Raw genomic sequence first — 26,380 nt, forward strand, 5'->3', positions numbered from 1 at the left:
AGTGCTCTCGTAGACGAGGACGAGAAGAAGTCTCAATGACCTCCTTCAGTCCCCTGGCTTACCTGGCCGCTGTCTTCTGCCGCTGCCGCCACGTTCGCGTGAGCATGCCACATATCCAGCGCGGCGCAGGATCGACGTGACGTAGAAAATGTGCTCAGTAGAGGACCATTTACCAGTGCTGTACCGGACTAGTGCTCGACATCATGCGACCCCGACTCGAATTTGGGAACGGGGCGCTCGCCGTCTGTCCCTATGTAACTCAGCTGGCCTGCTTTACGCCAGAAAACCCAGTGCCGCTCCGTACGCTACTCGGAGACTCGCTCGCTTGCTTGTTTAGATGGGGAGCCTGTTATGCTATTACTGTACCACTCTAATGTGCGAATGTGAGGGCAGGGATGCTTCACTGCATGATATGTGTGAATGACTGCGTCGTAGCGGATGCGTCGTGCTACTCCTTGCCCTCCGGGTTACTGCCGTCTGGTGTGATGGGCATGTTGAGGCCGACGCGGTTCGCGGTGGCTTTGATGTGTTCCTCGGCTGTCAGGTTGAACAAGGGGTTGTAGCGCTCGAGCAAAGCCTGACAACGGATTGTCAGCATGTCGGCAAAACAGAGCCATCCACGGAATTTGCTCGACAAGCGAGAGCGAGGGCAATGTTGCGGGGAGATGAACGAGACACAGCATGGAGGCGTACCTTATGTTCGCGCTGTGATCGCAAGAATAGCACGGCATTCTCTATGTCGGAGCTGAATGCTTGGCCTGGGGTAATTGGAACGGAGGTGTTTTGGCAAAGCGGAGGAAGGCAGGGGAGAGGGAATGCCATGCATTGAGGTGAGCGTTGCGCGGTCCAGGGCAGGCATGCAGTGCAAAGAGAAGTCATTCATCAGCAAGCAAAGCGGGGGGAGGTCGCTGTAGACGTACGAGTCTGCTCGTCTGCGCCGTACCGAGTTACCAGCGTCCGGTAGTGTCCGCGTATCTGAGGTGGCACCTTGCCCTTGTTCACCGCCTCGTTTCGCCGTCGTCAACCACAATTTCCATTCATATCACGCGCTCCACTCACCGACTTGCTCAATTCACGCAACAAAGCGCGATACGCGCCCGTAGGAGTGGTAATAGACATGGTCAAAGCCAACGAGCAATGTTAATGAATGCACGAGAGTAAGCGCCGGCGCGGACTGCCCGGCCCGAAAGCAAAAGCCGCGCCCACGTGTTCAGTTCCACCCCGCGATCGGTCACACATGCCTCCACGCGCGTGCACTGACAAACACCGGACTTGCGTTTGTTCTTGACCATTTTGGGGCCATCATGGCCCGGCGCCAATGCAGGTACAATGGATGGCTGCGCAATGAGCCCTGAGCTGGACGTCAAGGGTTTGGACCTGCCAGCATATGTTCCCGCGGGGAGGAATATAAATATGTGGATGGTTTGTCGTTGGGACGTCGTCCTCAAGTTCCCTCAAGCGCCGGCATTCTTTTCTCTGCGTTATACCTTCCGAAATTTGGTCCTCTCGTCGACCTCTATGATGTCTACTCAGACTGCCCATGCGATACCTTTTGGCCCGGCCACCAATCCTGGGTCTGTGGATTTCTCTACCGCCAACAGGGCGATGGAGTATCCTCAGACGGCAAACGTCTTTGCCACTCAGGCTATACCCTCTGGTCCGGGCCCCTCGATTCCCCCATCTTGCCTCGACACTTCCGCTCATACCCCTACGTTCTCCGTGTCATCTGCCCTCTCTCAGCCTGCGCCTAAGCATCGCCGTCCCCTTGCTCATCGTCCTCCTGCTCACCGTCCCCTTGCTCGCGCGAAGTCCATCCTCGATAATGGCGACTACATCAATCAGAGGGGTCGCCGCGCCTTCCCGACCTCGGAGAAGCGCAAGCAGGAGCGCGAGAAAAAGATCGATGAGGCTACTATTGCCTACATACAGAACCTGAAGCGCAAGTCCGAAGAGAGGCAAAAGGAGCGTCTGAAGGAGCTAGAATTGGCGGGCTTGAAACCAACTCGGGCTCCCTATGTGTTTGTGGGCTGCGTGAGCTTTTCGGAACCACTCTTTTACCCTCCCACGCTGACCGTGAACGTCCACAGCTCAAGACCAGCTTTACGCGCACTGCGTTGCGGAAGCTCTTCGATGATAAGCTTACCAAAGCCGAATCCAAGGCCCGTGTCCTGGGGGACCCCGAGATACGGACCGCGTACGGTAACATGGTCTTCCAGTATACACACTACCCAACTGGCTTCGTCGGCGACTGCGATTCTCAGTACGCAGTGGTGCAGTTTACGGACAAGGAAGCCCTCCCGATTGCCCTGTCGTTAAACGGCACGCCGCTCGACGAAGGAGGTCAGAACAAGATCTTGGTGACGTTGTCGGCGAGCTCGCTTCCTGAGATGAGCTGGCTGAAGAATCGTGAGTTCTGTAATTTTTGACCTGGTGAAGCGGCTGAGCGTGCTGTGTGTAGTGCAAGAGGTCGAAAGGAAGGGCTTGCCGAGGACCCGCTCCCATACCAAATGCGACAGGTGTGTTCTCTCACAGGGTACTACGCTGCGCAGCAACGCTGACTTCTTTCCTCCAGTCTCGATCAGGAGATGTTCCTCCAACTGTCTCGCCAGGAGGAAATCAAGATGCTCAAGCTCAAGGGTAGAAGGGCTTCGAAGTAGCGCTCCCGCCGCTTGAGCGCGTTCTGTTCGCATGTTTTGGGTCTCTTGGTTGTGGGAATCTCGTTGGTAGAACCGCCGGTCGGCATCGAAATAAACAAATTTCAGAACAATAGTTTTGGGTCCATGTGACAAGTTGAACAATAAGCGTGAGCGCGAGAGATGATTGCTACATTTGGCGGTCGGATGAACATGCGGCAGTCAACGCATCTCTTGATCCTCGAGCGTCCACCTCAAAGGCGCTTTCCAGCCGTGTACTCGCGAGCAGGTGCCCGACAGCGAAGACCGCGCATGGAAAGCGTGTTGTGAAGGCTCTGCGCGCGCCAGGTGCGTTCATATAGGGCGGCGCACGCTGCAGCCGCTGACCTCCAATTGATTGCCAGCAAGCTCTGATTGTCGCGGGACCATCGGACCCCTTCCTTGTCTCGAACCACCATGGCGAGGACGCTTAACCCGTCCTCGATGCCGTTCTTTCCCGGAGCAGGCCGTCCGCAGGATGACGGCGGCCCAACCTTCGCTGCCCGCCCTCAGCGGCAGGAACGGTCCTCCTCCACCCTTTCCATCTCTCCCTCCGACTATCGCTCCGTCCGCTCGTCACCGAGCCCGCCATCGGAACACGATGAGAACCAGCAACGCTTCTCTGCGCGTGGTAGCCCCGCCGCTCGTCCCATTGGCGACGAGCAGCAACGCCGTCCGAGCCCGTCTATACGACAGGTCAATGAAGGCAGAACCTCGTTCGCCAACATGGAAAGCCGACAGACGCGCGAACCTAGCCAGCTAGGCACGCTGGATGGTTTCCCAGAGGGCGTCGACATCCTGCACAGTACGCCCGCACCAGACGAAATGCGCGGCTCGGGAGCGGCCGCGTTCTTCCTACAGCATCAGAAGAGTCGCGAGCCCATGAACACTCCTCCGCTTCCCGTCGGTGGTGGTGGCTCCAGTGGCAACGCAAATAATGGTCCTTCATCATTCCCGTTCTCGTCGTCGCCTGTCTCGTCCCTGGACTCTGCGAGCGTGTTCGCCAGTAACGAGTCTACTTTCGAGGCGCAACTCAAGGCGTCCCCCATGATCCGCGACATCCTCGACCGACTCGTTCGCTGCGAGTTCACGACGCGCGAGATCCAGCGCGATATCGGCGAAATGCATCGCAAGGTCAACCTTCTCGTTGATCGATCGCTCAATACGCCCCAGCAGTCAATGTCGCTGAACAATGGCATGCCCGAATTCAAGGACCCATTCGCTCCCAACAATCCTTCCATTATCCCTCCGCCGCTAGCCGGACCCCGCCCGTCCTTCGGCGGCGTTGCGCCAAACCAGCAGGGACCCAACGATGACATCTCGTCCATCTCCCAGCGGCTGAACACGCTCACGTCGTCCGTCGGGCAGCTCCTAGCTCTCCAGACGCAGCAACTTCAGACCAACACGCCAGGCCTCTCCAATCAGACCCCGCTCAACCCGGGTATGCTAGGCAACCCGAGCACGCCGGACATCGCCCCCAACCAAGTTTTGTCCTCCGGCTCATTGATGCAGAACAACCCAATGATGAATGCGGGACTGCCGAGTCGGCCTTCTATTGCGCAGGCGCGGCTCGCGAACCTGCCGAACCCGCCTATGAGGACGTGGTCGACGGGCAACCTGGATCTCCCGCCGCGCCCGACGGACAGTGTTATTCGCCAGAGCAATGTCGGTGACAGCCTGCTGGGCCCCAAAAGGCGGTCGGTCTCGGGCTTGCAGCGGAGGGACTCTTCTGGCGTGAGTATCTGCACAGGAATATTACATGTTTTTCTGCTGACAATGATCTATAGGTCCTCGATGCGAATGGTGAATGGACTCAGGGGGGCTCTCAGCGGGAGGGCCCGATGTTGTCAAAATGGGAGCAGCTGCCGCTCGCGCCAGAGCTGCTGCGGTCTCTCACCAAATTTGGGTGAGTGGCCAACAGGGTCCGTACTCCCGCCATAACTCAAGTTCGTATCAGTCTCGGACCGCCGAATAAGATCCAGCAGAGGGCGCTGCCGTTCCTCCTGCGCGGCTCGGACATCATTGCACAGGCGCCCCCTACGCAGGAGCGAATTGCGGCCTACGTTATACCGGCCATTCAGATCGCGGTGACGCATATGCCGCCGCGCAGTGCTAATCGCGGTCCTCTGGCGATTTTGGTATCTACCACAGTGGACCAGGCTACGCAAGCGCAGCGGATGATCCGCGACCTTGGCGGTCCCATTGGTGTCCGCTCAGCCCTTGGTGTCGGTGCGGCTTCGGCTAACAGCGACCTCAGCGCAGAGTTGCGTCTCCTTCAGCAGAACATGCCCCACATTATTTGTGGTACGCCGCACAAGCTGCATGCGCTCTTTACCAGTCCAGGTGGTCTCAGCGGCGCGGACGTTCGCTTCCTCGTGCTTGACGAGGTCGACCAACTCATTGCCCGCAACCTGCACGAGTTCGTGTTCCATATTGTCAAGCTGCTTCCGCCGCCGCGCTCGCGGCCTTCCGGAGGCCCTAGCCTTCCCGCACCGCCTCCCGCGCCAGGAAGTGTCTTCCCGGATACGCCGCCTGCCGGTTCTGCTGGGATGGCCAACCCCTTCGGCAGCCTCGGCACTGGGCAGGCGCCGCGTAAATTCTCCCTCGCCCCGTCCCCCAGCAACGGCGACGGTTCGCCGAACTCGCCTGCCGGCATCGAGCGCCAGACGGCCCTGTTCTCGAACACGGTCCCGCAAGATGTTCTCAACCTGGCGACCGCGATAAACCTCAAGGAGCCTGTGCGCGTGCTCGTGCGCCGCGATGGGAACGTTACACACTCGGACAACCAGGGGTCGCGCAACCTGCGGCAGTTCTACCTCTACCTGGCTTTTACGGCGGGTGGAGGGCGTACGGATGCCTCGGGGGCGACTCCAGGTCAAAACGGGCTGGGGATCATCGGTTCGGGACGCGGCGCGACGAGCGCGGAGAGCACGCAGGCCCGCGAGTGGAAGTTGGATGCGCTGGCGGACCTGTTCGACGATGTCGAGGTTCCGCAGGCGATCGTGCATGTCGGAGGGATGACCTCGCTTGATGCGGTTGTGTATAAGCTTGCGAGTCGAGGATTGGAGGCCGTGCCCCTGGTTAGTGTCGATTCATTTCGATTGCATTCGCGTGCTGATTAACCTTGCAGCACGGCGACATGAACGCGGGAACAAAGCTGGCCGCGCTGAATAAGTTTAGGAGCACTGCGTCGGTGCTGATGCGTCCCTCGAACACGAAGATCCTCGTCGTGTACGACGTGCAGGTCAAGACGAACGAGGTGTCGCATGTGCCGCTCATCATAAACTATGGTATGTCCAAAATCTCGGACGTTGAAACACATACTTACCTTTTCTTCAGACTTGCCCAAGGCGGTTGAGGAGTACGCTCATCGTGTTGCCCCTGCGGTGGCGCCCAACTACGCGCGTGCTGGCGTTGTCGTGAATTTCGTGACGGCGACCGGCGGCGACGTTGAGATGCTGCGCTCCATAGAGTGCTTCTACAAGATCAAATGTGTAAGTGAACCTCGACCTGTTCTTGTCGAGCGTGCGCTAACAGCACTACAGCCCGAAGTTCCTATGAGTCTGCGTGACATTGTTTGAAGTCTGACTAACGCCCGGTGTCTAAACTCTTGTATCTCTATCGCACAGGTCCCTGCTCGTTCTATGTCCATTCACCATGTTCTCATAACCTCACTCTCGTGCTCGTCCTTTACTCACTGCCCACCAACCATGCTGCATACAAACCAAACCCATCTCCATCGACGATACCCATATCGCACGCAGCCCACTACTGTCTCGATACTGAATATCTTTCTTCGTCTTACTCGCTAGCATTGACTGTATACTGTATCCAGATTCTCACCTCGTTCACGTAGCCCTTAGGATGCCATACTTTATCTGTCTCGGACACAAAGTATCCGCAATGTACCATCTTCACTGCAGCTTGCGAGCTGCTGGCCGGCCCCTGCGGGTGGAGAGGGCCGCCAGCTGAGCTGCTGCAGTTGGCCGACGTGCCATTGTGTTCTGGAAAGGGTAAGTGGGGAACGGGGTGGTGCTTCAAAAACGTACTTCGAGGTGACGAGCTCCCATTTCGAGGTGTCGGTAGTGGAGCCAGCGTAAATAAGAATATCCCCGTTTTCGAGCCCGACGGCGAGGAGGCGACTGTACGAATATGAGCTCCTCTCAGAGAAGAGAGTCGTAGTCAGCATACCGTCCATTCTCATTCCTCGGTGCGAAGTCCACCGCCGTCGCTGCCTCCTTGGTCTTGATGCTGGCCACTGCTGTCCACTTACTTCCATCGCTCTGCCAGACTTTCACCTACCGCAGACGTCAATTCTATGAGCAAGAAAAGTCTCTACCCATGCTCACCGTCTTGTCGCGAGATGCGGTAGCGAAGACGTCGCCCTCGTGAGCCCACGCGCAGTCCCAGATGATGCGGCCGTGGGACTTGTCTGCAGCGAGCGGTGTATAGCCTGAAGGAGATTTGTTACAGTGAGACACTGAAGGAGCCTCGGTGCCACAAAACACGCACCGCCATCCTCTTGCCTCGCAAACAACCGCCACGTACGGTCGCGAGACACAGATAGTACAAGAGAATCGTCTGGGCTGAATGCAATGCGGGTGACCGTGAGCGAGTGACCTGGTAGTGGCTGGCCGACGGGCTGCCATCGCTCCGTGTCGTGGAGGCGTACGACGGCGTGCTCTGGCGTTGTTGCTTTGCATGCGGTCGCGATAATTTTCTTCGAGTTGGAGGCCGCGAGGGCGATGAGCTAATAGCGACGTATCGTTAAAGTAGGAGACCGCAGTTTAATCGAAATTGGCAGCGCACCTCATAACCATGACCAAACACCTTCTCAGCCTCTGGCCAAAGCGTAATTGCGGCAAGCTCGCCTTCGAAAGGACGATGATCTGTGATATCTCCGGTGGCAGACATAGCGGAGGGGTCTGTAGAAGGAATCCTTGAACCTGGACAGGACATTGGTGGCGTGAAGACATACCTTGGCTCGTAGCCTTATTCGAAAGCTGCAGAGGCGCCAAGCTGGCCATTTGTGGCCTCGTATGCTTCTACATCCAAACATCACTGTCAGAACTGGTTGGTGAATCTACAGTTGACTCACCTCAGCCGCATCGAACGTGGCCACACCCAACCGCTCTGCCGATTCGACAAAACTCCGCGGTGCATCGAATACGCGTGCGACTTTCTCGTCCGCGATACTTGTATACCGTAGCCTGTCGAGGAAAACGCCGCGAAGCAGATCGTAGCCATGTACCTGCGGACGTGCGATCTCGTGCCATGCACCTCCAGCGGTCACTACTGGTCCGTGTATTCGCGCCGTCTGGTCGAGGCTACAGAAGTTGTGAGCGTCGAAGACATCCTTAGGAATCTTGATGGAAGTGAAAGAACGCACCCAGTCGACAACAGATACTCCCCACCCGGCGCCCACGCCAATCCCCTCACCGGGCCACTATGCCCAGTGATCGCACCCTTTTCCTCCCAAGTCTCCCCAGCGACACCTTCCACAGCCGCGCATCCCCATCTCCTCCAGCCTCCCGCCCAGCCACAGGCCAGAGCGCTCTCACCGCGCGCCACCCACAGACCGCCAACGAAACCGCCGAGCCGCTGCCCGCCTACGTCACCAAAGCGCTGGCGGGTAACCCAGAGGGTGCCTGTAGCCGCAGGCGACCAAAGAATGAGGGAGGAATCGGTGGAATTGGAGAGGAGGGTCGGAGCGGGATCAGGGTGGTTCCCGGCGGGGCGCCAGGAGAGGGAGGTAACGCCGGCTTCGTGACCAACGAGGAGAGCGTCGAAGGTGACGGAGTACTGCTGCGTGCTATAGGGAGGTTTTAGTCTTTCGAGAAAGTACCTTGAGTAGTTGTTGTCAAGCCTACCTCTCGCCTGCCTTCACAGTGATCAGATGTCGCTTCGTCGTGATTTGCCTTCCACCCTCCTCTCCATCGGTCGTCTCGCCAAGCGACGCCTCGAATGCGTCCAGGAGGTCATCCGTGCCATCCGCAAAACCTCTCTGCACAGGCTCAATATTCCATAGCCGAATGGACGCATCCTGCGCCCCAGAGGCCAGGACAAGCGCGGATAGCTCGTGGCTTCCGCCTGATGAAGAAGACCCTTCGCTGCCAGACGCTGGGCCCGGCTCGCGGAAAGCGAGGGCACGGACCCAGTCTTCGTGTCCGGAAAGAGTAGCAGCCTTTATGAACTGACAGGGGTCGTCATTACGAGCCGATTAGTGTGTACTGCATTTTGAGGCAAACCTTGTCCTCAGAACGAGTCCATAACTGCACATTGCGACTGGTGTCGCCGATGGCCAAGATAATAGCTTGGCGATATTCATGAGCCCCCCTGGTTATTTGCTGCATAACGGAGACCTACTGGATGTCCCTGGCAAGTTTGCCAAGGCCAGAGAAAGCGGATAGCGCCCGTTGAGCGATATTGTTTGTACTTCAGCGATTTTGTCTGCCGGATGTCAGATAGGTTGAATAGGCGACCGATAAATATTGTACCTTCGTATTGCAAGTCCCATAGTCGTACTGTAGCGTCGGAGGACCCAGACACGAGCAGCGTCCCGCGCACGCACAAGGACGAAACGCCCTGAGAATGACCCTTCACGCTAGCTGTTGATGTCCACTACCTTGTGTAAGTACACTCAGGCATAGTCTCTACGCAGATATTCCTCACCTGCCCTTTCCTCCTACGCCAGAGTCTCAACAAGCCATGTTCATCCGCGCTCGCCAGGCGGTCAGCGGCAATGAAGCGCACACAAGTCACCCGCGCATGGTCGCTAGCCAGAGTTTCCTGCACTCCAGCATCGCCGCAGCCCTCTGCTGGCCAGAGAGCAATCATTGTTCCTGTACCGAAGGCGACAAGATCTTCACTAGATACATCTGCGGCATGAGAGTGTCGGTTCGTCGAGGCAGCGATGTAAACAGAAGAGGCCTCCATTGCGAGCAAAGTCTTCTGGTAGGTGTTATCTTCTATACGAGCGACAGATGATGAAGCAGATAGCGCTCGTCTGTACTGCCAGAGGTGCTTGGGCGCTTGTTCAGAGGTGGTGGCTGAAGTTCAAAATCGAATCCGCGGATCACCGAGGAGATCGAATGGAACAATGTGTGATTATCCCACGGTCGAGACGAGCAAACAAAACGACCAAACAAGACTGCGCCACTGAGGAGTGAACTGCACGGGCAGCATTGTTCTATTCCCATACACACCATTGCGGTAAGAAGACCACGAAGCAATGGCTAGTAGTATCTTGTGAATTCACCGTTACATGCAAAACGACGTTGGTGTTCTCCGGACCGGAGTTCGAAGATGCGACTGAGGAATCCTGCAAGCAGCCTGAAGATAGGATGGGGATCGTCGCACATACATCCAAATGCTATACCTACGATTGCGACGTTGAGAGTGCCACACTGACGAACATGCATATCTTCCGCGGCGGGCTCGGGCTGGGATGCGAGAGCTGTATGCGACGGCACGCTGGGCGTGAGGGGTGGTTGAGTGGGGGTTCATTCGAGGGAGAAGAATCATGAAGACGATGCGGTTTCTGACGGCTTTGAGTGCTTTGCCATGGCCTCTGCCAATAGCTTTGCCTCCCGCTCCTTCTCTTCCGGGTCCGCCTGGTATGTGTACTGCGAGCCGACGATGTTCCCCCGGAACCGCTTGCGCATGTCCAGCTGCAATATTCGTCAGCGTCAAATGATGGAGAAGAGGGATACCACGCACCATGCCCCGTTTGCACTCGAAGGTTGCGCGGCGGAGGGTCTGGCATTCCAGCGGGAGTTCATCTGCGTGGTTATGCAGGCAGTCCGAGGGCATCCGCCCGTCCTTAATAACGCAGTCGGAATGCATGAGGCAGTCCTTGAGAGCGGCGATGAGCCCTTGGCAGGAGGACGACATGGCGGGCGGAGGCAAGGGCCGGTGCCCGAGCGTGCCGACGCTTCGCCGATCGACGCGCTCGCGCGCCTCCGCCGCCCGCCCCGGCTTGCCCTCAGCTTCCGCACCCGCTCAGTGCCAGAGCTGGTCTAAGGCCCTTATCATTGAGATTCACTCGCCGTTGACTCTGCTGTTCCGCGCCTCACACGCCCCCTGGAGTCTAGATTGTCGGCCTCGACGCCCCCTCCGAGCCATTTAGCTTCTGACTCCGCGCGATCGTACCCTGCATACTACGCTCCTGGCCCCCCATGTCGCTCGCGCCGCTGAGAGCGCTCATCTACTATGTGCCTACGGTCGCACCCGTGGCGAACCGTGCATTGCTTGCAGTGACAGGCTCCCAAGCAGTCGAGTTCCTCAACGGACTCGTCGCCTCGGAGGTTCATGCCCCTCACAAGCCATTCTATACGGCTTTCCTCCATCCGCAGGTGCGTAGCATTCCCTACTTCCTCTCACTTGCATTGGAGCATTCACCCAGGGCCGCGTCCTCCATGACGCTTTCGTCTACACCACCACTGATCCTACCTCCGGCGCCAAAGGCTACGTGATCGAATACGACACCCGCCCCGGCGAGCTTTCCACCGCCCTACCCGACCTCCTCAAGCGCTACATCCTCCGCTCCAAGGTCAAGCTGCGGGACGTCACGAACGAGTACGACGTCTGGCAGGCCTGGGGCTCCCCGCAGGCCGAGCGCTTCTGGGACCACGAGCGTCGGTGGGCGTTTGCGAAGAGCGGCGCGGTCGAGCCTGCTTGGGATGTGCTGAATGCGTGGCCGTGGGGGACGTGGGATCTGGCGCTGCACGACAGGCGCGCCCCTGGGATGGGGACGCGGATGCTCGTGCGGAAGGGGGATAAGCGTGCGTATGCGCAGACGAGTGGACGAAGTCGTATTGACTCTCCCTGAAGCGGAAGCCGCATCGGACCACGACATAGCATCTACAGACGCGTACAAGCTGCACAGGATACTACACGGTGTGCCGGAGGGTACAGCAGACATTCCGCCAACACAAGCCTTTCCGATGGAGTCGAACCTCGACATAATGGGCGGACGTACGTAGCATCTCTCCTTTTTCTCCTTTTGCAACTGAAAGCTCTGCAGTCAACTTCCGCAAGGGCTGCTACGTCGGTCAGGAGCTTACCGTGCGGACATACCACACTGGTGTCGTCCGCAAGCGCATTCTCCCCGTCGCGCTTCACTTGCCCGGCGAAAGGTCAGTGATCTACGCATGCAGTGGTCACACTTGCTAATTACTTCATACCTCCTCTCAGACCCACCCTCGTCCAACCGTCTCCCACCGCCCCCCACCTCCCCGAAAACATCGCCGTCAACGCACGAATAGCCCCCCAACCGGATACCCCTTCCCCCGACCAACCTCACAAGCGCATTCCCCGCCCGCGCGGAACCGGCAAGCTCCTCTCCAATATTCACGGCGTCGGTCTGGCCCTGTTGCGCCTCGAGCAAGTCAAGGGCGCTGAAGCCGGTGATCTGCGCTTCGAGCTGGACGTACCGACGAGCGGGGACGGGAGCGAGGTTACGCAGATCGAGGCGTCGCACTGGTGGCCGCATTGGTGGCCGAAGCAGCCGGAGGGCGAGGCTGAGGGAGCTTCGGCGGAAAAGGAGGAAGTCGATTGAAATAGACAAGTTGACAATGTACTATCATCTACTGACGACAACAACGATATCCCCTTGCTCATCCTTCATCCAATGGGTTGCATAAAGCTATAGTATGAACCATTTGTGGTAACTTGCCACCGGGCCTCAAAGGCGCGAGCAGAGGGCTCGTTGAAGGTTCAGCGTCATGATTTGTGGCAACTCATCTTGCTGCGATGAAGATCACTTAAAACTGCGCATATGCATATATTCAAAGCAACCACCATCTGAAAAACAGCCAACCACCCTCCACACCAGCTACATACAGCACGACAACATACAACAGCTGGTAATACATACATAGATACGGATGCCATGTCTAGAGATCAATGGAGCGTGAGGCAGGAGAGAAACGCGAGGTTAAGAGAAAGGAGAGAAACGTGAGTAGGCGTAAAGGGTTCGTGAGGGAGAAAATCAAAGGTACACGACCAGGTCAGATGGGTATGCGAAGAAGGATGACCTCGCATACAATGATACAGGAAATGATGCCATGTATGGACGCGATGAGAGGGCCTTCAAACGCGCACGTAGAATCCGATGCCAAGTCCTAGGCAGAACCCACCGAGCATGGCGAGCCCCGCAGGTATCGATGCCACCCAGGCCGACACTCGCTTCCTCAGCGGGTCAACCAAAGACAGCGAGAACATCACCAGGGACGGCAGGTGTAGCGGATCGAGCGCGCCTTGCACCCCACAAGGCAACTTGGGCGCCGCTGTCACCGTTCCGCGGCGTTCGCGCAGTCGCCGAGAAACGTCCTGCGAAAGCGTCGCCTCCCACTCGGCCTCCCACTGCGCCTTGCTCCACGTCCGGTCACTGGCGGCGAGTGAGTGCTGCCGCGCGACGGAAATCTCGCTCGCGATGTGCTCAACCTCGCGCCAGCGCATGAAGCGGTCAACGGCTTCCCCTCTCAATGCATTGAGGGCGTCAGGTGCGCGGAAGAGTGTAGCACGCAGCGACAGAGCAGACGGTGGGCTCAGCGAAGACAGCCGTGATGTGGCGGGGTACCGTGACCTTGCAGCGCGCGGGAGGACCACGATGGGTATATGAAGCCCCAAGCGATCGACAATCGTCTGCTCGTATGATGATGGGGCTAAGTATCCTGTGGTGTCAGAAAATCAGATAAACACAACGTGTGGGGGGCGTACTTGATGGGGAGAGGAACACGAGGCCGGTGTACAGCGGGGACGTCGAGGAGGCGAGGAGGTTCGCGACGACGGGCGAGAGCGCGCTCTCGGGTGTGAGGGCCTGGGCGACCGATATGAATGGCGCGTGGACGATCGACAAGATAGTGTGGACGATCCCGTTCACCTGGGGGCGCGTGTTAGCGAGAGGTGAGGCGCGCTTAGATCAGAAGCACGCACGTCGTCGTGATAGTCGTACCCTGCGAGCTCGACTATCTCAATGTTGTGCGCAGGTTCGAACTTCTCGAGACCGTGTGCATCGCGGTGTTCTATCCAGTATGTGGAAGCGCGCAGGACACGGCCGCCGTCGATGTCTTCCCACACGCCTCTCTCCACGACCTCTTCGTTGTCTTCGACGAGTAGGTTCGCTAGAGTAGTCTTTCCCGAACCTCTTCCGCCGAGGAGGAGAAGCCGTACGTCCCCGAGCGTCTGACCGAAGGGCGTAGGGCGTGGAAGGGCATCGGGAAGGATTAGTGATGGAATGACGAGACCTTGCGTGCTATCGCGAGCGTGGTCTGAGTCCGAGGGATGGTGCGGATACGGGCTGTCAGCATTAGAGCTGAAGAAGACGGAAGAGGCAACGGAGGGGAATGAAGACACCGAATCGGAGGATGGGCTGTCTGGCGGGGAGGGAAGTGCACTGGACCGCGGAGACGACGAGGGGACGGAGCTGGGTCCCGCTGACGGCGGCGGTATTTCAATGGTTGGGAAGTGAAGGGACCTGACGGTGGATACGCTCGTGCTGATGCTCTCCTCCATCGTGGTGGTGGTGGGAGACAAGACGGGGTCGCGCAATCCAGACGCCAGTCGCCCGCAGGCGCGGGGCCCGGCCCGGAGTCCTTTCCCCATCCGGCGCCGCGTGGCCGAGCGCTGCCGCCGTGACCGCCTCCGCTGCTCTTGAGCTCATTCTAAACACTGACTGTCACTGCGCGACATGATGTCTGGACTCATGGGCCTCTTTGGCGCACGCCGCGATCCCAAGCAGAGCGCACGAGATGCCATCGTTGGCCTCCGTCAGCATCTCCAGATGATAGAGAAGAAGGAGGAGTTCCTCCAGAAGAAGATCGAGGAGGAGCTCAAGAAGGCGAAAGCGAATGCCGTCTCCAACAAGCCAGGTGTGTATCCCGCTCGCTCCGCCAGCCATCTCATGCTCATCGCGCGCAGTGGCGACCGCTGCGCTCAAGCGCAAGCAGATGGCGCAATCCGAGCTTGACCGCCTCGGCCAGACACGCTTGCAGCTCGAGATGCAGGTCAACACGCTCGAGAACGCTAACCTCAACGCGGAGACGATGCAGGCAATGAAGCAGGCTACGAAAGCCCTCAAAGATATACACGGCAACCTGTGCGTTATCCCCATTACCTGACTAGTGTCTTTGATTACTTACCGTCCGCCCCACTCTAGCTCAATCGACAAGGTCGACGCGACGATGGCCGAAATCAACGAGCAGCGCGAACTTGCGAACGAGGTCGCGGACGCGATATCCAATACTGCCAACCTTGGCCTCGATATCGACGAGGTGCGTGTGCGCCTGCATTCCACAGTAACACCCTATCTGACGTCAATCCTAGGACGAGCTGGCCGCGGAGCTGGGCGAACTCGAGCAGGAGCAACTGGACGAGCGCTTGGTCGGTGCAGAGCACGTTCCGCTGCACCTACCGCCAGGCGCAGCAAAGGCGCAGGAGCGTGCGTGTACAATCACTATCCCACCCGAAATATACCTGACTCCCATCCTACAGCGGCGAAGGCAGCAGTGGAAGACGACGAGGAGGCGCAGCTCAGGGAATTGCAGGCATCAATGGCGATATGACCTCCGCTCTCCGTGCAGGGGGCGTTGCCGTCTCGTGCGCTCCGGGCCTTTGGTAGCCGGGTCAGACGGATTGCTGCGGTAGATGCGCCCCTCTGTCGAGTGCGGTCCCCTCGTCCCTTCTAAGCATCGTCTCGCACCTTTTGAGCGCCGTCTGCTCTCCGGGATGCCAACCATCCTTCCAGCACCGCTCGCCTCGCCTCTGCTGTTATATTATCCTTCTCTTCTTCCTCTCTTCATTGTACCCTTCATCTGCATCTTTGCGCTATCCTCGCCCTCACATTGGGCTTCGCTCATCCTGACATCGGGTCCGTCTCGCCTCTGCGGCATGTTGTCTTGTTTGAATAATTATTTACACGTATCCAGGACCAATAAATGTATCATCAGGCTATAGAGCGCGAGTGTCCTAGCTGCGATCCCTTGAAGGTAAGTATACAAGATGGAGGGAATAAGTCATCGTGAGTCACTCTGTTCTTCCAGCGCTTTCCAAGGAGCTTCCCTTGCAACCATGCACTTCCTCAGGCTTACTTACCATCAGGCCACTACAGCTAAACTATACACGAGAAATGACGGTCTTTCTTTTGCAATATATTACAGGATTAAGTTACTGTCGCTCTCGCGATGCGCGCCACATTCAACCAAGTCCCATATGCAGCGTCCCTTGCGCGAATTCCTGCCTCCACACTGCTCCATCCCTGCCTTACAAGCCGTTCAGCCGCTCGCATCCCACTCATCCGCAAACCATCCGCACACCCTCGCACGCCAGGAAGTAAACACGACAGCCACGGACAAGGGCTCGATTACGACAACAAAGAACGCGACAACAGTACGACGGTGATTAGTCTATGTACAGAGTATATGCGAACACGAAGGGAATAAGTGATGCGTGGAAGGGGCGGGTGCAGCCCACGCGCGGAACGGATGGGTGAGGCGAATCAAGATGGACAGGGTGGTTGCGGTTGGAGAATTCGGAGGTATGTGCGAACTATTGGCGCGTTGAGGCGTTGCGATGGGGAGTGCTGGAGAGGCGAAGGGGATGCTGATGCGTGCGATGCGGAAGGGTGGAAGGGGGCGGGTGTGGGAGGTTTATAGGCAGCAGGCTCATCGAGCCGCGCCCTCCCGCCCGCGTCACCGGCCCGAGCCCCCAACACAGCGCAGGCCCAGCACGCGTCGGACGTCGGACGTGAAGCGTAGCGAGTCAAGGACTGGAAGTAGGTCGAGAAGCGCCTCGTCGTAGGGATCGTGCGTCCAGCCCTCGATTGGGATGCCGTTAGCTGGGTGTGAGGTCAGTTGCGCGTTATTGACAAACGAAAGTAAGAGAAGGTTGCTATGATGGAACGGGGGTGCTGTTTTGAAGCAGGGTGGCAGGACTGAAGACGCCGACCGTGGTACACGAAGGGTACTGAGGTAGATGGAAGTTATCTGCATCGATATGAAAGGCGCGAGGGGACACAGTGCTGAAACGTTGCCAGAGGGGGATAGAGAGGGGATCGTATAGAAGGCGGTATGTGGCACAGCAAAGGGGAACGGGAGCGCACCTTCATTGACTTTGTAGCTCACCGGCGAATTGTCGATGAGGCATACACATGACAAGTCCGCCTCCACCAGCGCGAGGTCCTTGGTATACGACCCGTTCGGCAGCTGCGTACACGACTGAGACCGTTCGTCAGCACGCCCTTGTCAACGGCCAGGCTTAGTCCACGCACGTCACGAAATAACCTCCGCGCCAGTATCCCCCTCCCTGCGTCTAGCCAGTCGATCACCGGATCCGCGTACTCTGGCATCGACGCGGTGAAGATCACGAGCGTGTACCAGCCCGACACCTGCGCGAGACGGCGTGGGTCAGCTGGGTTCGCTGGCGTACATTCGGGCGGCACTCACCGTGCGCAAGAAGAAATCCACAAACGGCCGCTTGTAGACGTGGTATAATGTGCTCTTCCCCCCGAGCATGACCTCGACGGTGTGCGCTGCGCCCTTGTTGCGTCGTCCAAAGGGACTAAGGCCGAAGAAGCCGCCTGAGGTTGCGTGGTGAAGTGGTCGCGAGGTGGAGTGAATGAGTGTCTCGTCGAGATCGAGCACGAGGGTCTTCTGTCTGTGGAAGGGCGTCTTCCGTGCGGGAGGTGTACATGAGCCGGATGCCGGGACGGAGGGCGCTTGCTCTGTTACGGACAGCGACGTCGTCGCTTGACTTTCTGGCGGCTTCAGATGTACGATGGGGTCCGACGCTGTCCGGGAGCCTGGTATTGAGTGTAAATGGGGGGCTCTGTGTAAGCTGATCTTCGGGACGAGTGGCGGCGCCTCTTCGTCCGTTCCATCCGAGTCGCTATCCGCGATGGTGCTCCCGCCAATGGAGCTCAGCTCTTCCGTGCCTTCCCTCGAGCGCTTCTCGGGCGTCTCGACTAGCGGTGCCCCGGAGAGAGACGTCCACGCCATGCAAAGACAGCGCCAGACGAGGAGACATATTCGGATGAGGAATATGCGCCGAATCTCGGCTTCGAATGGTGTGGGTGCAGGGGCCTTCGTGGAGGTAGACGCTTCGTCGGAGGCGGGAGGGGTGGTCGGATACAGGGGTGATTCCTGGAGGCTGGCGAGGGTAATGAAGTCCGCTGGGGATGACATCGTCCGACGCGGTGGGCGGGTAGGGGGTGACGGGTTCGGCGGCTGGCGGTACTGGGGGAAGAGGAACGATTTGGTCCAGGTCTTGACGCGCGGAATGGCGCTGTATCGTGCGTGGCCATTGTGCAGCGCGTACTCGGTATGCTCGGCGGTAGGGGTGGAGGGCGGCGTGTGCGGCGCGGCGAGGACGTCAAACTGGCGCGAGAGATAGGTGAGGGAGTTCATCGAGACGCGACCCCGTCGCTGTGCTTGGCGACGAGCTCGACGCTGGTGACGACGGCGAGGACAGACGGCGGCAGTGAGCGCAACACGCGAAAGAGAGCTTGCGGCTATATATAACCGGGCCGGTCGCCGAATCGCTCGACTTTGCTTCCCCAACCGTGGAAGTTGGGCGTTTGCTGGGGCAACTGGCGCGACACTGCGGCTTTCTGATACGTGGTCGTCGAGATCAGACCTTGCTCTTTCTCGCCTCATATACCCCGCTCGTGATTCCCCCTTCAGATGGACTCTGTGATAATCGGGCCTTCTATCGTCCAGCAATCGCCAGCTGACGCTGACCGATCGTAAACGAACTCGTACGAACGTTGCGGAATTGTCCCCCAGCCTCGGGTACGCGGCGTACACGTTCAAAGGTACAAACGTTCAAAAGTCAAGTGCGAATGAAACAGTGTTTGGTATCGATATACAGGTGCGATGATTAGTGCTATGGTACATATCCAGTCCTTCGAGTATTCACAACCATATATCCGGTACGTACAAATACAGACTAGAAAAATGGTCAGCGGGAGGCTCTAGGTAAGCTTTAGAGATACGGCACCTTTATGAAAGTCACTTACAAGGCCGAGAAGAACTTGAGGACGTCCTCCTTGTCGGGGCGAACTCGATGCTCCTCGGAGACTGGTGGCGCAGCGACAGGTAGCGTGCCAATGTGGCACTCAGCGGGCAGCTTATCGATCGTTCCGGGTTTGTGGAAGTGCACGAACATCGGCCTGGGCATTGTCCGTCAGCCATCGACGTCCATCTCAATGAACGCACGCAAGTACTTACGTGACATCCTTCCCAGCGTTCTTCAGGATCGACTCGGCGCCTGCGCTGTGCTTGTCGAGGAAATTCGTGACGTCGTACACCTCCCCGTCGAAGATCACCCAGCAATCGTTGCGAGACGTGTGTTTCGCGACCTCCGAGGGCTGTATCACAGGTAGGAAGTGGGATGGCTCTCCCGATATCCAAGAGGAATTAGGCAGGTGCGCGTGCGAGTCGCGAGGCGACCACAACGCGTAGCCGGTCTAAACGATCAACGTCAGTCTACCGTCAAGGCAAATGGGCAGACAGCACACTCACATAAGCGACGATACCCACGCCAGCAGCGGCGATGAGGTCCTTCAGGAAGGGCGAATGACGAGGGTCATCAGGCCCGTAGTGTGCGCTGTTCGGGTTCGCCGAAGACGCGATGCGCCGCTTAGCGGCAGCCGCAGCGAGGCAGACACCAGCACGCTGGAGTTGTTGAGACCGGACGACGGCAAGCGCGGCAGGGGCGGCTAGTGTGCGTAGCATATAGTGGGGTTGGCAGGGTTGTTGGGGTTCGATGAGAAGAGAAATCGGACGAGTTCGAAGCCCCCATAAGTACTTTTGCGCGTTCCGAAATCGCGCGGTGGACGCTTGACAGGCTTGCAGCCGAGAACGAGGCAGTTCCCGTCGAGAACATGAGCGGCGGGTCAGCGGACGGTCCATAGAGCGAGTCACGTGAGTAGTTGAAGGTCCAGAACTTGCCGAGTTCGGCAAGTGACTCGCACGCTGCTTTCGTTTGCCTTCCAGGTCGGTTCGAAGCTCCAAGTGTTCCAGGACTACAGTACCGCAGGCAGTCCAGGTCCATTGATCACCATAGGTATAGGATATAGTGCCAGGCAGGGAAGATAGCTACAGGTCGAACAGCGTCTCTAGTGTTCACAGCGCGAAGTGGTCAGCATGGTCACAGCGAAATACAGCATAAAGTAAGCACAGCACCGAGCAAACAATACAAGATCATAGACAACCAAGGTGTTGGAAGAACACTCTCTGAATCATTTGACGACGAGGTAGCGCTCGCGCTAGACCTCGATGACGACGTCGAAACCGAAAGCGAGAAAGTAGGCGACGGCGTGAAGGAAGGGACCAGTGCCTTGTCCCCCGTGTAAGTTCGGATCCATCGGATCTCGAAGTAAGCCTCCGCGTAGTTCGAGCCGTCTCCGACGACATTGTCGGTCAGCTGGACAAGAGCAGGTCCGTATAAGGGTAGATCCGGCACGAAAGCGCAGACGAGTAGGGTGAATACGGGCGCCTGGTAAGCGTGGTGAATGAACGGGGAAGGGTCACGTACGCATGCGTACTGATTCACGCAGGTTGCGCCATAGACTGTGGGAAGGCCGGCCCTGTCAAAGTTAGAGGCAGACCCGCACGACGAGTCCTCGGTCATGTAGAGAAAGAAACTCACCAATTACCGCAGAGCGTTATGTCCAGCACGAGCTGCTGCGGTGCAAAGTATTTCCACAGGGTATCATTACAGCCTGAAGCAGGGTAAGATGCGCTCGGCGTACCCCAATCCTTGGTAGTGTCCATAGTCGACTGCGAATTTGCGCTACTGATTGAGTCGGGGATATCGTCGCGCTTAGCCAGCGTCGTCAGCATGCTTTTGCGATAAAGTAAAGAGGAAGAATACGACTTACACCCCAGAACCAGATGTAGAAGCCGGACTGCGCCATCTGCAGTGCGAAGACACCGCCTCCAGCTTCGTTGAAGGCCTGCCCGTAGCTATCGTTCTTGTTCTCGCGAACAGCGCACCCCGTTGGCGTCGAGCAGTCGCGCTCAAGTGTCTGGCCAGTCCCACCGCTGTTGTTGGCTTGAAAGCAGCCCTCCGTCGAGTGCAGCGCCATCTGATTATGGCCGACGAGATTGACGCCCTCAATAATGTCGATTTCACCGCCAGCGGGCCATTCGCCTGCAGAGGGACCAAAGCTCCAGAAGCTGGGCCATACCTGGCAGCTAACAGTTCAATAGAAATTCTAGACGGAAGAAATTGTCTTCGTACCGAGCAACCATATGGCATATGAACCAGGTCGATGATGACAAGGCCAGTCAGAGGATACGTGTCGGTCGTTGTGATGCGAACCTACGTACGTAGGTCAACGTCTAGTGCAAGCGATGCAGATAGATATGCCACACTTACAGACTGACGGTTCGTGAAGTCCCATCCGCCTGGGATGTAGGTTTCGTCATCGACCCTGATGACAGCGTTGCCTTTGTCGGTCACATAAGCCAGGCCTTGTTCAATCGCCGTCGTCTGGTCGACGTAGCGAACGTTGCCTATATGTATCTCAGTGCTATCCAAATCAATTGAGATGCGGGCGACAGCGTCTACCCCAGGTGGTATTGTCAACATTGTCGTAGAAATCCCAGCCATTGAAGAAGCTGCCGCCAGAGTATTCGCGCAGAGGGTAGTAGTCCGCCAAAGTGCAAATAAACAAGCAGAAACTTAGGAGAGTCGTAAAGATCATGAGGGTCGTAAGCAGGCTCTAAAGGCAGAGAATAGTCAGCCGGACCGAACATCAACACGATTCAAGTGAGTTCGGAGTTTGCCGTTGTACTCGTGGTTTAGTACTGTAACTTCAATAAGTGTCCAGCTTGCTTGCTGGTCGCTGCTAGATGCCTGCAGCCAGGAAGGCGATATTCACATCTAAGCGATGGTTCTCAGGCAGCTGCGAGGATCATAGAGCAGATTCATAATTTGTCTGCACATCCTATCCCATATCGGATATGGTGTAACGGCCAACATTGCCGCCTCTCATTCAGTGAAGTGCGCGGCAGCTCGGGGTTCGATTCCCCGTATCCGAAATGAATCCGACGAATCATATTTCTCTTTTTGCCTCTGCCCAGAGGGAAGATGCAGCGTACTTATAAGCGGGCTATATACATCCGCAAGTCCGGCTACATTCAGGCTCCGTTGCATGCTTGCAGCAGGGCCAACATTAAATCAAAGGCTTCGATAGGCACGAAACACTGAGTACTGCAAGTATATTCACCGTGTCAACTACTATCTACCACAACAGCGTGCGGTTCCGGTAATCCCTCGTTGGTCTTTGCCCTTGCACCCGCGTTTAGCGTCAAGGCCCCAAGCGCCTGGCCGAAGGTCGGCATGTCCAACGACGTGTCACCCAGCAGACGCGCCGCTGTCGCACGCAGCTTCGCCTCGTCTGCAACACTAATGACCGTCGGTCTTTTCGGCGAGCACGACCTCTCCGGACGTTTGCGCCGCCTCGTATCTGCTGCTGGAGGTACGTTCTCCGGGACCCTGCTATTCCCGCTGCCCTGGGATGCAGAAGCAACAGCGAGCATAGCACTTTCGTTCCTCGCCCGTTGGGCGTGGTTGAAAGCACCAAGAAGCGCTGCTGCCGTGAGGTTAGGGTTCATGTCGACGAGCATATTCGGCGGCGTGGCCGTGCCGCCATATAGCCATTGCTGCACGGCGGGGTGCTCTAAATGTGGCTTGTGCCCACACGCCTCAAAGAGGTCGAGGTTGCGCCGGAACGTGCTGGTGGCGTTGAACAGCGGCATATCTAGAAAAAGGGTCCTGGGTGAGCACAGTTGTATACATTCTCCGCGCGGCTGAATTGAGACAGAGGAAGGAGACCGTAACCTTTTTCAATCTTGTCGCGGGCAGCCTGGGCGGAGAGACCTTGCGCGGTCATAACTGGGAGACAATCGTCAGTCGGGTGCTATCGACCAGTATGGTGGGACGAGCCACATGACGTTTGTGATACACTCACGGTATGCGCAAACCGCCGTGCAGGCCTTCGACTCCGCCTCGCTGTGCACGAGAACGATGCCGCCGCCGTGGATGGCGTCAGTGATGTATTGGCATACCGCGGGGAGCGCGAGGAGGAGCTCCTCTTTTCTATTGGGCGACATCACGATGTTTTCGCAGCTGGTCAGCAGAGAGGAGGGTGGGACTTTGCATGCCGGGGAGAGCGTCAGCATATGCGTAACGCCGAGGGTAGCGAGTATGGAATCTGCCTGGTCGCTGTCCTCGGGAAAGTCACTGAGTAACGGTCAGTAGATAGTTAGACGCAGGGAATGGACAACGCACTCGCTAAGGTATAATTGGTCGGGTATAATGCCAGTGGTATCCACAATCTTACTCAAGAACGCTGTCATCTCTTGCTTGTGACGCCGCTTCCACGACAGGTAAGCGGGGACTGCTGGTGAAGGAGCGTAGTCGCACTCTGCGAAGACGTCGAGCTGGCTGAGGAAGCCATAGTTGGGGCGGATCCTCGGGCGAGCTGGAAAATATCAGTAGATGTCATGCAGTGAAGGAAGATTAGCTCACACTTCCTGATGTATGAGAGGGCCTCGCCAGCTGTCCAGCAATGAGTTCGCATTACTATGCTGGAGGTCAATTATTGTTGTGGCGGTGGAGGATATAGTACGCACAGTATGCAGCCAGCGCCGTCGTGCTCCTCGAGACGCCCATGACACAGTGCACAAGGACCTTCCCCCCTCCGTTCAGCGCATCCTGGATGAAGTCGCACGCTTTCGGCAAATGAGTGAGCAGATCGTCGTACTCAGTGTCGTCCACAGGGATCATCAGGTGGTCTCGCTTAGTCGGCTCGTATTCTGGGCAGACAGAGAGAATGTGGGTAATCCCGTGCTGCTGGCGGTACTCTAGGCTGAGAGCCGCGGACAAGCTGCGACGAGGGCGGGGGTCAGCTCCATGCCCTACGCGTCGATCAATTTAGACGCACTTTCCAAGGAAAACCTGCCCTGGCACAATCTCATCCGCACTGACAGAGCCCGAAAACATGTCGAAGGAAGGGCTGAGGCAATCTGCGCGTGCCGCCAGCAACAGCGAGCTCGAGAGAAACAAGAGTCGTCAAGTGAGGGTCCGAGGAGAGCACTGGCTTTATGAGCGCCGGCCGGCAACCAACGCCACCCAGCCCGACATCATCCCGACATTCCGGCGCGGGAGCCGATCCACCTCCACGCGGGCCCGGATCACGCGCGGCCCGCGATGTTGAACGCGGTCACGGCGCACGTGCATTGCACGCACATCGTTGAGTTCGACTTCCATCTTTCGCGTTGCTTGCGAGCGCTCGCGTCCCTCTGAGCGACACACTACCTCTGCTGCACACGAGATTTAATTGCTATGTCCTCCGACGTCTTGCTCCAGTACAAGGGCATGGCGGACGTGCTGTTCGCCGTCGTCCTCGCCGCGAAGCCTGATGTTATCTATTCCTCTGTACCCGTCCGTCTCGCGTCGTATATCACCGGCCTGGTGAGTGAATACAATTCTTTCTCTATCTGCATAGATCAGACGCGTTGACGACGTGCTCGACGCGTCCAGCACAACTCGTGGCTTGCGGCAGGCACACACGTCGCTGCGCTCTTTCCTGAGAAGTAGACGCGCTCACTTGCGCGCCCGGGGATCCAAGGATCGCTCTTCTACTTTACAAGTTCACGCGATTGACTTTCATTCATCCTGAATCGTCTTCTGTGATTATGAGATAACTGACTCCTCTCACGTTCATATAGCCTCTCTTCGACGCCGACGTCGCTCCCGCCTTCAACCAGGCGCTCGCATGTCTGACCGCCACTTTCGGGGTGGGTCACATTGTGGCCAGTAGACAAGGACCCGCGGCACGCCCGGCGTTCTGTGAGTCCGACTTCTTTGTCTTCCCCCTTTCTTCTCAGCTCTTCGCGCGGGGCCTACCTCCAAAACCTCCCACAGTGTCCCCAATCAGCGCTGACGCTACCCTTGCAGACTACATGAACGTCACCTACGCTCTCCTGTCCTTCTTCACGTGCATATTGCCCTCAAGCACGGACGTCGGCAGCGCATATCTGCTCGTACTCTCCCTCGCACATGCAGCGTTCGCCTTTCTGTTATACGTGACGGATTTCTAGCACCATGAGGCGGACCTCGTGGCGCGCTGTGTAGCGGAGTGTCTGCCGAGTTCCGTCTTGTGCACCGTCTTTGTTCTCGATGGCTCTTTCTTCCTGCCACGTGCAGCGACATTGTCTTTCACCAGGCCCTTTCGAACCCAGTCCCCCTTCCTTGTATATCCTCCAATCCCTTTCTTCCAGATGTTGTATGTATACCGATCTTTATCTTGCTAAATGTACACACCCAACTTCATTCCGGGAACACGCAGTGACACCTCCAGTGGCACATCATCGACTTCGTCGCGCCGAGCAATGCCTCAAACTGCGAACGCGCAGTGATGTCTTCAGAGCACGGTGAATATAGCGAGTTTTATGAAGATCACCATCTCGGTGATCTCAAGCTGAAATTAGGGCTATAGTACACTTTTCATCATATCGTACAGCGTCCGATATCTCGTCACAATCTCATCCACTCCCTAGGCGCCTACCTGGCTAGAGTGTGGCAACCGGCGCTTACTTCTTCAGCGCCTTCAACAACTCCTGCCCGAGCGGGCCCGCCGACGCGGGGTTCTGACCGGTGTAGAGCTGGCCGTCCGCGACGACCTTGACGCCCCACGGTTCGGTCTTCTCGAACTTCCCTCCCAGCTCGACGATCTTGTGCTCGGGCTGGAAGGGGATGGAGTCGACCTTCTTGACCTGCAGCTCCTCGTCGTAGGTGAAGCACGTCGCGCGGCGGCCCTTGAAGATGGATTGGCCGGACGCGTCGGTGGCGCCGACGAGCGCGGCGGGGCCGTGGCAGACGGCGGAGACAATCTTGCCCTGCTGCCAGAACTAGAGAAGGCGTCAGCATACATCAATCCAAATGGAACCAAATAATTCGAACTTACCTTGCTCGCCAATTTCACGTTCGTCGGATCCGTGGCGAGGTCGATGACGGGTCCATGGCCGCCGACGTAGAACACGGCCGCGTAGTCGTCCGGGTTCACGTCGGCGAGCTTCTTCGCGTTCGCGAGCTTCTCCTGCGGGACCTTGTCCGTGAGGAACTTCTGGCTCTCCTCGTCCTGGAACATCTCCTTGCTGACGGGGTCGAGCGGCGGGTTCGGGCCTGCGGGCGCGGCGAAGTCGATGTCAAAGTGCGGGGCGAGGACGTAGTAGGGGTGCGCGGCCTCGGGGAGGTACCAGCCCTGGGTGAAGGTGAGTATGCGCGAGGAGTGGGGATGTGACTGAGGGAGCGGAGGACGTACGGTAGGCTCGCCCGTGAGGGTCTTGTTGACAGAGGTGAAGACGAAGAGGATCTTGTTGGACATTATTGCAGATGGGGCTGGGTGTAAGTGAAGGTGAAGGGGATCAAGAGCAAATAGATGCAGCTCCTTGGCCCGCGCGCACGCTCTTATATGCGCCCAGAGTCGAGATATCCGCACGTCATACTTACCGAGCCGGTCACTTTGGAAGAGGCTTTGGTCAGCTGAATCATCGAGAAGGCGGAAGCAAGAACTAGAGCACACGGCGCGGCATTGGAGGCTGTTGAACATGCAGATACTGGGAGGGTACTGTGGGCGAGCTCAAGTGATGCACGTCGAGCTGCGCGCTCTTCAAGGCAATAGTAGACGGTGTATT

The 26,380-nt window shown here is 57.6% G+C and overlaps 15 protein-coding genes and 1 non-coding gene across 16 annotated transcripts; 7 read left to right on the forward strand and 9 right to left on the reverse strand.

The window, feature by feature from the left end:
- Positions 1–448: 448 nt before the first annotated feature.
- Positions 449–1,119, reverse strand: SCHCODRAFT_02700411 (uncharacterized protein; the record flags this gene model as incomplete). The annotated part of the gene is made up of 4 exons (XM_003038017.3): positions 449–577; positions 694–734; positions 921–1,005; positions 1,060–1,119. 4 exons carry the CDS (start codon positions 1,117–1,119, stop codon positions 449–451), a joined length of 315 nt encoding a protein of 104 aa, XP_003038063.2.
- A 276-nt stretch (positions 1,120–1,395) lies between these two features.
- Positions 1,396–2,765, forward strand: SCHCODRAFT_02622860 (uncharacterized protein). The gene is made up of 4 exons (XM_003036659.3): positions 1,396–2,031; positions 2,088–2,406; positions 2,459–2,516; positions 2,573–2,765. The coding sequence occupies exons 1-4, from the start codon at positions 1,414–1,416 to the stop codon at positions 2,655–2,657; spliced, it is 1,080 nt and encodes a 359-aa protein (XP_003036705.2). The 5' UTR covers positions 1,396–1,413; the 3' UTR covers positions 2,658–2,765.
- A 1,500-nt stretch (positions 2,766–4,265) lies between these two features.
- On the forward strand, positions 4,266–6,253 carry SCHCODRAFT_02501358 (P-loop containing nucleoside triphosphate hydrolase protein; the record flags this gene model as incomplete). The annotated part of the gene is made up of 6 exons (XM_003036660.1): positions 4,266–4,406; positions 4,460–4,578; positions 4,630–5,752; positions 5,803–5,962; positions 6,012–6,166; positions 6,218–6,253. The coding sequence occupies 6 exons, from the start codon at positions 4,266–4,268 to the stop codon at positions 6,251–6,253; spliced, it is 1,734 nt and encodes a 577-aa protein (XP_003036706.1).
- Positions 6,254–6,473: 220 nt separating this feature from the next.
- On the reverse strand, positions 6,474–10,565 carry SCHCODRAFT_02599188 (WD40 repeat-like protein; the record flags this gene model as incomplete). The annotated part of the gene is made up of 20 exons (XM_003038018.1): positions 6,474–6,550; positions 6,582–6,676; positions 6,722–6,814; positions 6,864–6,970; positions 7,022–7,125; positions 7,185–7,422; positions 7,482–7,597; positions 7,651–7,675; positions 7,771–7,999; positions 8,062–8,484; positions 8,543–8,865; positions 8,921–8,985; positions 9,039–9,122; positions 9,170–9,293; positions 9,345–9,695; positions 9,878–9,907; positions 9,931–10,004; positions 10,084–10,145; positions 10,203–10,342; positions 10,392–10,565. 20 exons carry the CDS (start codon positions 10,563–10,565, stop codon positions 6,474–6,476), a joined length of 2,934 nt encoding a protein of 977 aa, XP_003038064.1.
- Positions 10,566–10,637: 72 nt separating this feature from the next.
- On the forward strand, positions 10,638–12,330 carry SCHCODRAFT_02622873 (Aminomethyltransferase folate-binding domain-containing protein). Its single transcript, XM_003036661.2, has 5 exons — positions 10,638–11,026; positions 11,077–11,455; positions 11,505–11,648; positions 11,698–11,809; positions 11,868–12,330. Exons 1-5 carry the CDS (start codon positions 10,850–10,852, stop codon positions 12,229–12,231), a joined length of 1,176 nt encoding a protein of 391 aa, XP_003036707.1. The 5' UTR covers positions 10,638–10,849; the 3' UTR covers positions 12,232–12,330.
- A 103-nt stretch (positions 12,331–12,433) lies between these two features.
- On the reverse strand, positions 12,434–13,891 carry SCHCODRAFT_02677735 (uncharacterized protein; the record flags this gene model as incomplete). Its single annotated transcript, XM_050346719.1, has 4 exons — positions 12,434–13,339; positions 13,395–13,557; positions 13,611–13,769; positions 13,820–13,891. 4 exons carry the CDS (start codon positions 13,889–13,891, stop codon positions 12,765–12,767), a joined length of 969 nt encoding a protein of 322 aa, XP_050200596.1. The 3' UTR covers positions 12,434–12,764.
- Positions 13,892–14,331: 440 nt separating this feature from the next.
- Positions 14,332–15,626, forward strand: SCHCODRAFT_02622880 (Snf7-domain-containing protein). Its single transcript, XM_050345150.1, has 5 exons — positions 14,332–14,545; positions 14,595–14,772; positions 14,833–14,947; positions 15,000–15,114; positions 15,168–15,626. Exons 1-5 carry the CDS (start codon positions 14,368–14,370, stop codon positions 15,236–15,238), a joined length of 657 nt encoding a protein of 218 aa, XP_050200597.1. The 5' UTR covers positions 14,332–14,367; the 3' UTR covers positions 15,239–15,626.
- Positions 15,240–15,676, forward strand: SCHCODRAFT_02622883 (uncharacterized protein). The gene is made up of 2 exons (XM_050345151.1): positions 15,240–15,543; positions 15,602–15,676. Exons 1-2 carry the CDS (start codon positions 15,402–15,404, stop codon positions 15,643–15,645), a joined length of 186 nt encoding a protein of 61 aa, XP_050200598.1. The 5' UTR covers positions 15,240–15,401; the 3' UTR covers positions 15,646–15,676.
- Positions 15,677–16,363: 687 nt separating this feature from the next.
- Positions 16,364–17,185, reverse strand: SCHCODRAFT_02500748 (NLI interacting factor; the record flags this gene model as incomplete). The annotated part of the gene is made up of 4 exons (XM_003038019.2): positions 16,364–16,509; positions 16,774–16,888; positions 16,942–17,058; positions 17,117–17,185. The coding sequence occupies 4 exons, from the start codon at positions 17,183–17,185 to the stop codon at positions 16,364–16,366; spliced, it is 447 nt and encodes a 148-aa protein (XP_003038065.1).
- A 1,316-nt stretch (positions 17,186–18,501) lies between these two features.
- SCHCODRAFT_02622893 (cytochrome b5) lies at positions 18,502–19,565 on the reverse strand. Its single transcript, XM_050345152.1, has 4 exons — positions 19,193–19,565; positions 18,899–19,137; positions 18,669–18,840; positions 18,502–18,617 (listed from the first exon to the last, which is right to left on the reverse strand). The coding sequence occupies exons 1-3, from the start codon at positions 19,403–19,405 to the stop codon at positions 18,684–18,686; spliced, it is 609 nt and encodes a 202-aa protein (XP_050200599.1). The 5' UTR covers positions 19,406–19,565; the 3' UTR covers positions 18,502–18,617; positions 18,669–18,683.
- An 84-nt stretch (positions 19,566–19,649) lies between these two features.
- SCHCODRAFT_02622896 (glycoside hydrolase family 16 protein) lies at positions 19,650–21,398 on the reverse strand. The gene is made up of 7 exons (XM_003038020.2): positions 21,246–21,398; positions 21,054–21,190; positions 20,916–20,996; positions 20,554–20,862; positions 20,322–20,494; positions 20,208–20,259; positions 19,650–20,096 (listed from the first exon to the last, which is right to left on the reverse strand). Exons 1-7 carry the CDS (start codon positions 21,379–21,381, stop codon positions 19,821–19,823), a joined length of 1,164 nt encoding a protein of 387 aa, XP_003038066.1. The 5' UTR covers positions 21,382–21,398; the 3' UTR covers positions 19,650–19,820.
- Positions 21,399–21,634: 236 nt separating this feature from the next.
- Positions 21,635–21,718, forward strand: SCHCODRAFT_t93. Its single transcript has one exon. It is a non-coding gene; the product is annotated as a tRNA-Glu (tRNA).
- Positions 21,719–21,910: 192 nt separating this feature from the next.
- Positions 21,911–22,792, reverse strand: SCHCODRAFT_02500488 (uncharacterized protein; the record flags this gene model as incomplete). The annotated part of the gene is made up of 3 exons (XM_050343099.1): positions 21,911–22,440; positions 22,521–22,574; positions 22,651–22,792. 3 exons carry the CDS (start codon positions 22,790–22,792, stop codon positions 21,911–21,913), a joined length of 726 nt encoding a protein of 241 aa, XP_050200600.1.
- A 141-nt stretch (positions 22,793–22,933) lies between these two features.
- On the reverse strand, positions 22,934–23,684 carry SCHCODRAFT_02498569 (phosphatases II; the record flags this gene model as incomplete). Its single annotated transcript, XM_003038021.2, has 4 exons — positions 22,934–23,163; positions 23,211–23,264; positions 23,315–23,568; positions 23,626–23,684. 4 exons carry the CDS (start codon positions 23,682–23,684, stop codon positions 22,934–22,936), a joined length of 597 nt encoding a protein of 198 aa, XP_003038067.2.
- A 239-nt stretch (positions 23,685–23,923) lies between these two features.
- SCHCODRAFT_02622905 (uncharacterized protein) lies at positions 23,924–25,025 on the forward strand. Its single transcript, XM_003036664.2, has 3 exons — positions 23,924–24,155; positions 24,413–24,533; positions 24,642–25,025. The coding sequence occupies exons 1-3, from the start codon at positions 24,027–24,029 to the stop codon at positions 24,782–24,784; spliced, it is 393 nt and encodes a 130-aa protein (XP_003036710.1). The 5' UTR covers positions 23,924–24,026; the 3' UTR covers positions 24,785–25,025.
- Positions 25,026–25,276: 251 nt separating this feature from the next.
- SCHCODRAFT_02599193 (class I glutamine amidotransferase-like protein) lies at positions 25,277–26,070 on the reverse strand (the record flags this gene model as incomplete). The annotated part of the gene is made up of 3 exons (XM_003038022.1): positions 25,277–25,594; positions 25,651–25,947; positions 26,008–26,070. 3 exons carry the CDS (start codon positions 26,068–26,070, stop codon positions 25,277–25,279), a joined length of 678 nt encoding a protein of 225 aa, XP_003038068.1.
- Between the last annotated feature and the right edge of the window lie 310 nt (positions 26,071–26,380).

The sequence above is a fragment of the Schizophyllum commune genome (assembly GCF_000143185.2).
Source record: "Schizophyllum commune H4-8 unplaced genomic scaffold SCHCOscaffold_5, whole genome shotgun sequence".
In the NCBI taxonomy this organism is placed as follows: Eukaryota; Fungi; Basidiomycota; class Agaricomycetes; order Agaricales; family Schizophyllaceae; genus Schizophyllum; species Schizophyllum commune.

What these genes read in the sequence shown, in the direction of transcription:
- SCHCODRAFT_02622880 (XM_050345150.1), top strand. Translation starts at nt 14,368, where the DNA reads ATGTCTGGACTCATGGGCCTCTTTGGCGCACGCCGCGATCCCAAGCAG. An exon ending in TGCCGTCTCCAACAAGCCAG is followed by an intron (nt 14,546 to 14,594) that starts GTGTGTATCCCG and finishes CATCGCGCGCAG; the next exon opens with TGGCGACCGCTGCGCTCAAG. An exon ending in CGCAGCAAAGGCGCAGGAGC is followed by an intron (nt 15,115 to 15,167) that starts GTGCGTGTACAA and finishes CCCATCCTACAG; the next exon opens with CGGCGAAGGCAGCAGTGGAA.
- SCHCODRAFT_02622860 (XM_003036659.3), top strand. Translation starts at nt 1,414, where the DNA reads ATGTGGATGGTTTGTCGTTGGGACGTCGTCCTCAAGTTCCCTCAAGCG. An exon ending in CCTATGTGTTTGTGGGCTGC is followed by an intron (nt 2,032 to 2,087) that starts GTGAGCTTTTCG and finishes GAACGTCCACAG; the next exon opens with CTCAAGACCAGCTTTACGCG. An exon ending in TCCCATACCAAATGCGACAG is followed by an intron (nt 2,517 to 2,572) that starts GTGTGTTCTCTC and finishes TCTTTCCTCCAG; the next exon opens with TCTCGATCAGGAGATGTTCC.
- SCHCODRAFT_02622905 (XM_003036664.2), top strand. Translation starts at nt 24,027, where the DNA reads ATGTCCTCCGACGTCTTGCTCCAGTACAAGGGCATGGCGGACGTGCTG. An exon ending in CGTCGTATATCACCGGCCTG is followed by an intron (nt 24,156 to 24,412) that starts GTGAGTGAATAC and finishes ACGTTCATATAG; the next exon opens with CCTCTCTTCGACGCCGACGT. An exon ending in CGCGGCACGCCCGGCGTTCT is followed by an intron (nt 24,534 to 24,641) that starts GTGAGTCCGACT and finishes CTACCCTTGCAG; the next exon opens with ACTACATGAACGTCACCTAC.
- SCHCODRAFT_02622893 (XM_050345152.1), bottom strand. Translation starts at nt 19,405, where the DNA reads ATGCTACGCACACTAGCCGCCCCTGCCGCGCTTGCCGTCGTCCGGTCT. An exon ending in GCGTGGGTATCGTCGCTTAT is followed by an intron (nt 19,138 to 19,192) that starts GTGAGTGTGCTG and finishes TTGATCGTTTAG; the next exon opens with ACCGGCTACGCGTTGTGGTC. An exon ending in AACGCTGGGAAGGATGTCAC is followed by an intron (nt 18,841 to 18,898) that starts GTAAGTACTTGC and finishes GACAATGCCCAG; the next exon opens with GCCGATGTTCGTGCACTTCC.
- SCHCODRAFT_02622896 (XM_003038020.2), bottom strand. Translation starts at nt 21,381, where the DNA reads ATGATCTTTACGACTCTCCTAAGTTTCTGCTTGTTTATTTGCACTTTG. An exon ending in TGTTGACAATACCACCTGGG is followed by an intron (nt 21,191 to 21,245) that starts GTAGACGCTGTC and finishes AGATACATATAG; the next exon opens with GCAACGTTCGCTACGTCGAC. An exon ending in ACTTCACGAACCGTCAGTCT is followed by an intron (nt 20,997 to 21,053) that starts GTAAGTGTGGCA and finishes CTACGTACGTAG; the next exon opens with GTTCGCATCACAACGACCGA.
- SCHCODRAFT_02622873 (XM_003036661.2), top strand. Translation starts at nt 10,850, where the DNA reads ATGTCGCTCGCGCCGCTGAGAGCGCTCATCTACTATGTGCCTACGGTC. An exon ending in CGTGCGGAAGGGGGATAAGC is followed by an intron (nt 11,456 to 11,504) that starts GTGCGTATGCGC and finishes CTCTCCCTGAAG; the next exon opens with CGGAAGCCGCATCGGACCAC. An exon ending in CCTCGACATAATGGGCGGAC is followed by an intron (nt 11,649 to 11,697) that starts GTACGTAGCATC and finishes AAAGCTCTGCAG; the next exon opens with TCAACTTCCGCAAGGGCTGC.
- SCHCODRAFT_02622883 (XM_050345151.1), top strand. Translation starts at nt 15,402, where the DNA reads ATGCCAACCATCCTTCCAGCACCGCTCGCCTCGCCTCTGCTGTTATAT. An exon ending in TTCGCTCATCCTGACATCGG is followed by an intron (nt 15,544 to 15,601) that starts GTCCGTCTCGCC and finishes ACACGTATCCAG; the next exon opens with GACCAATAAATGTATCATCA.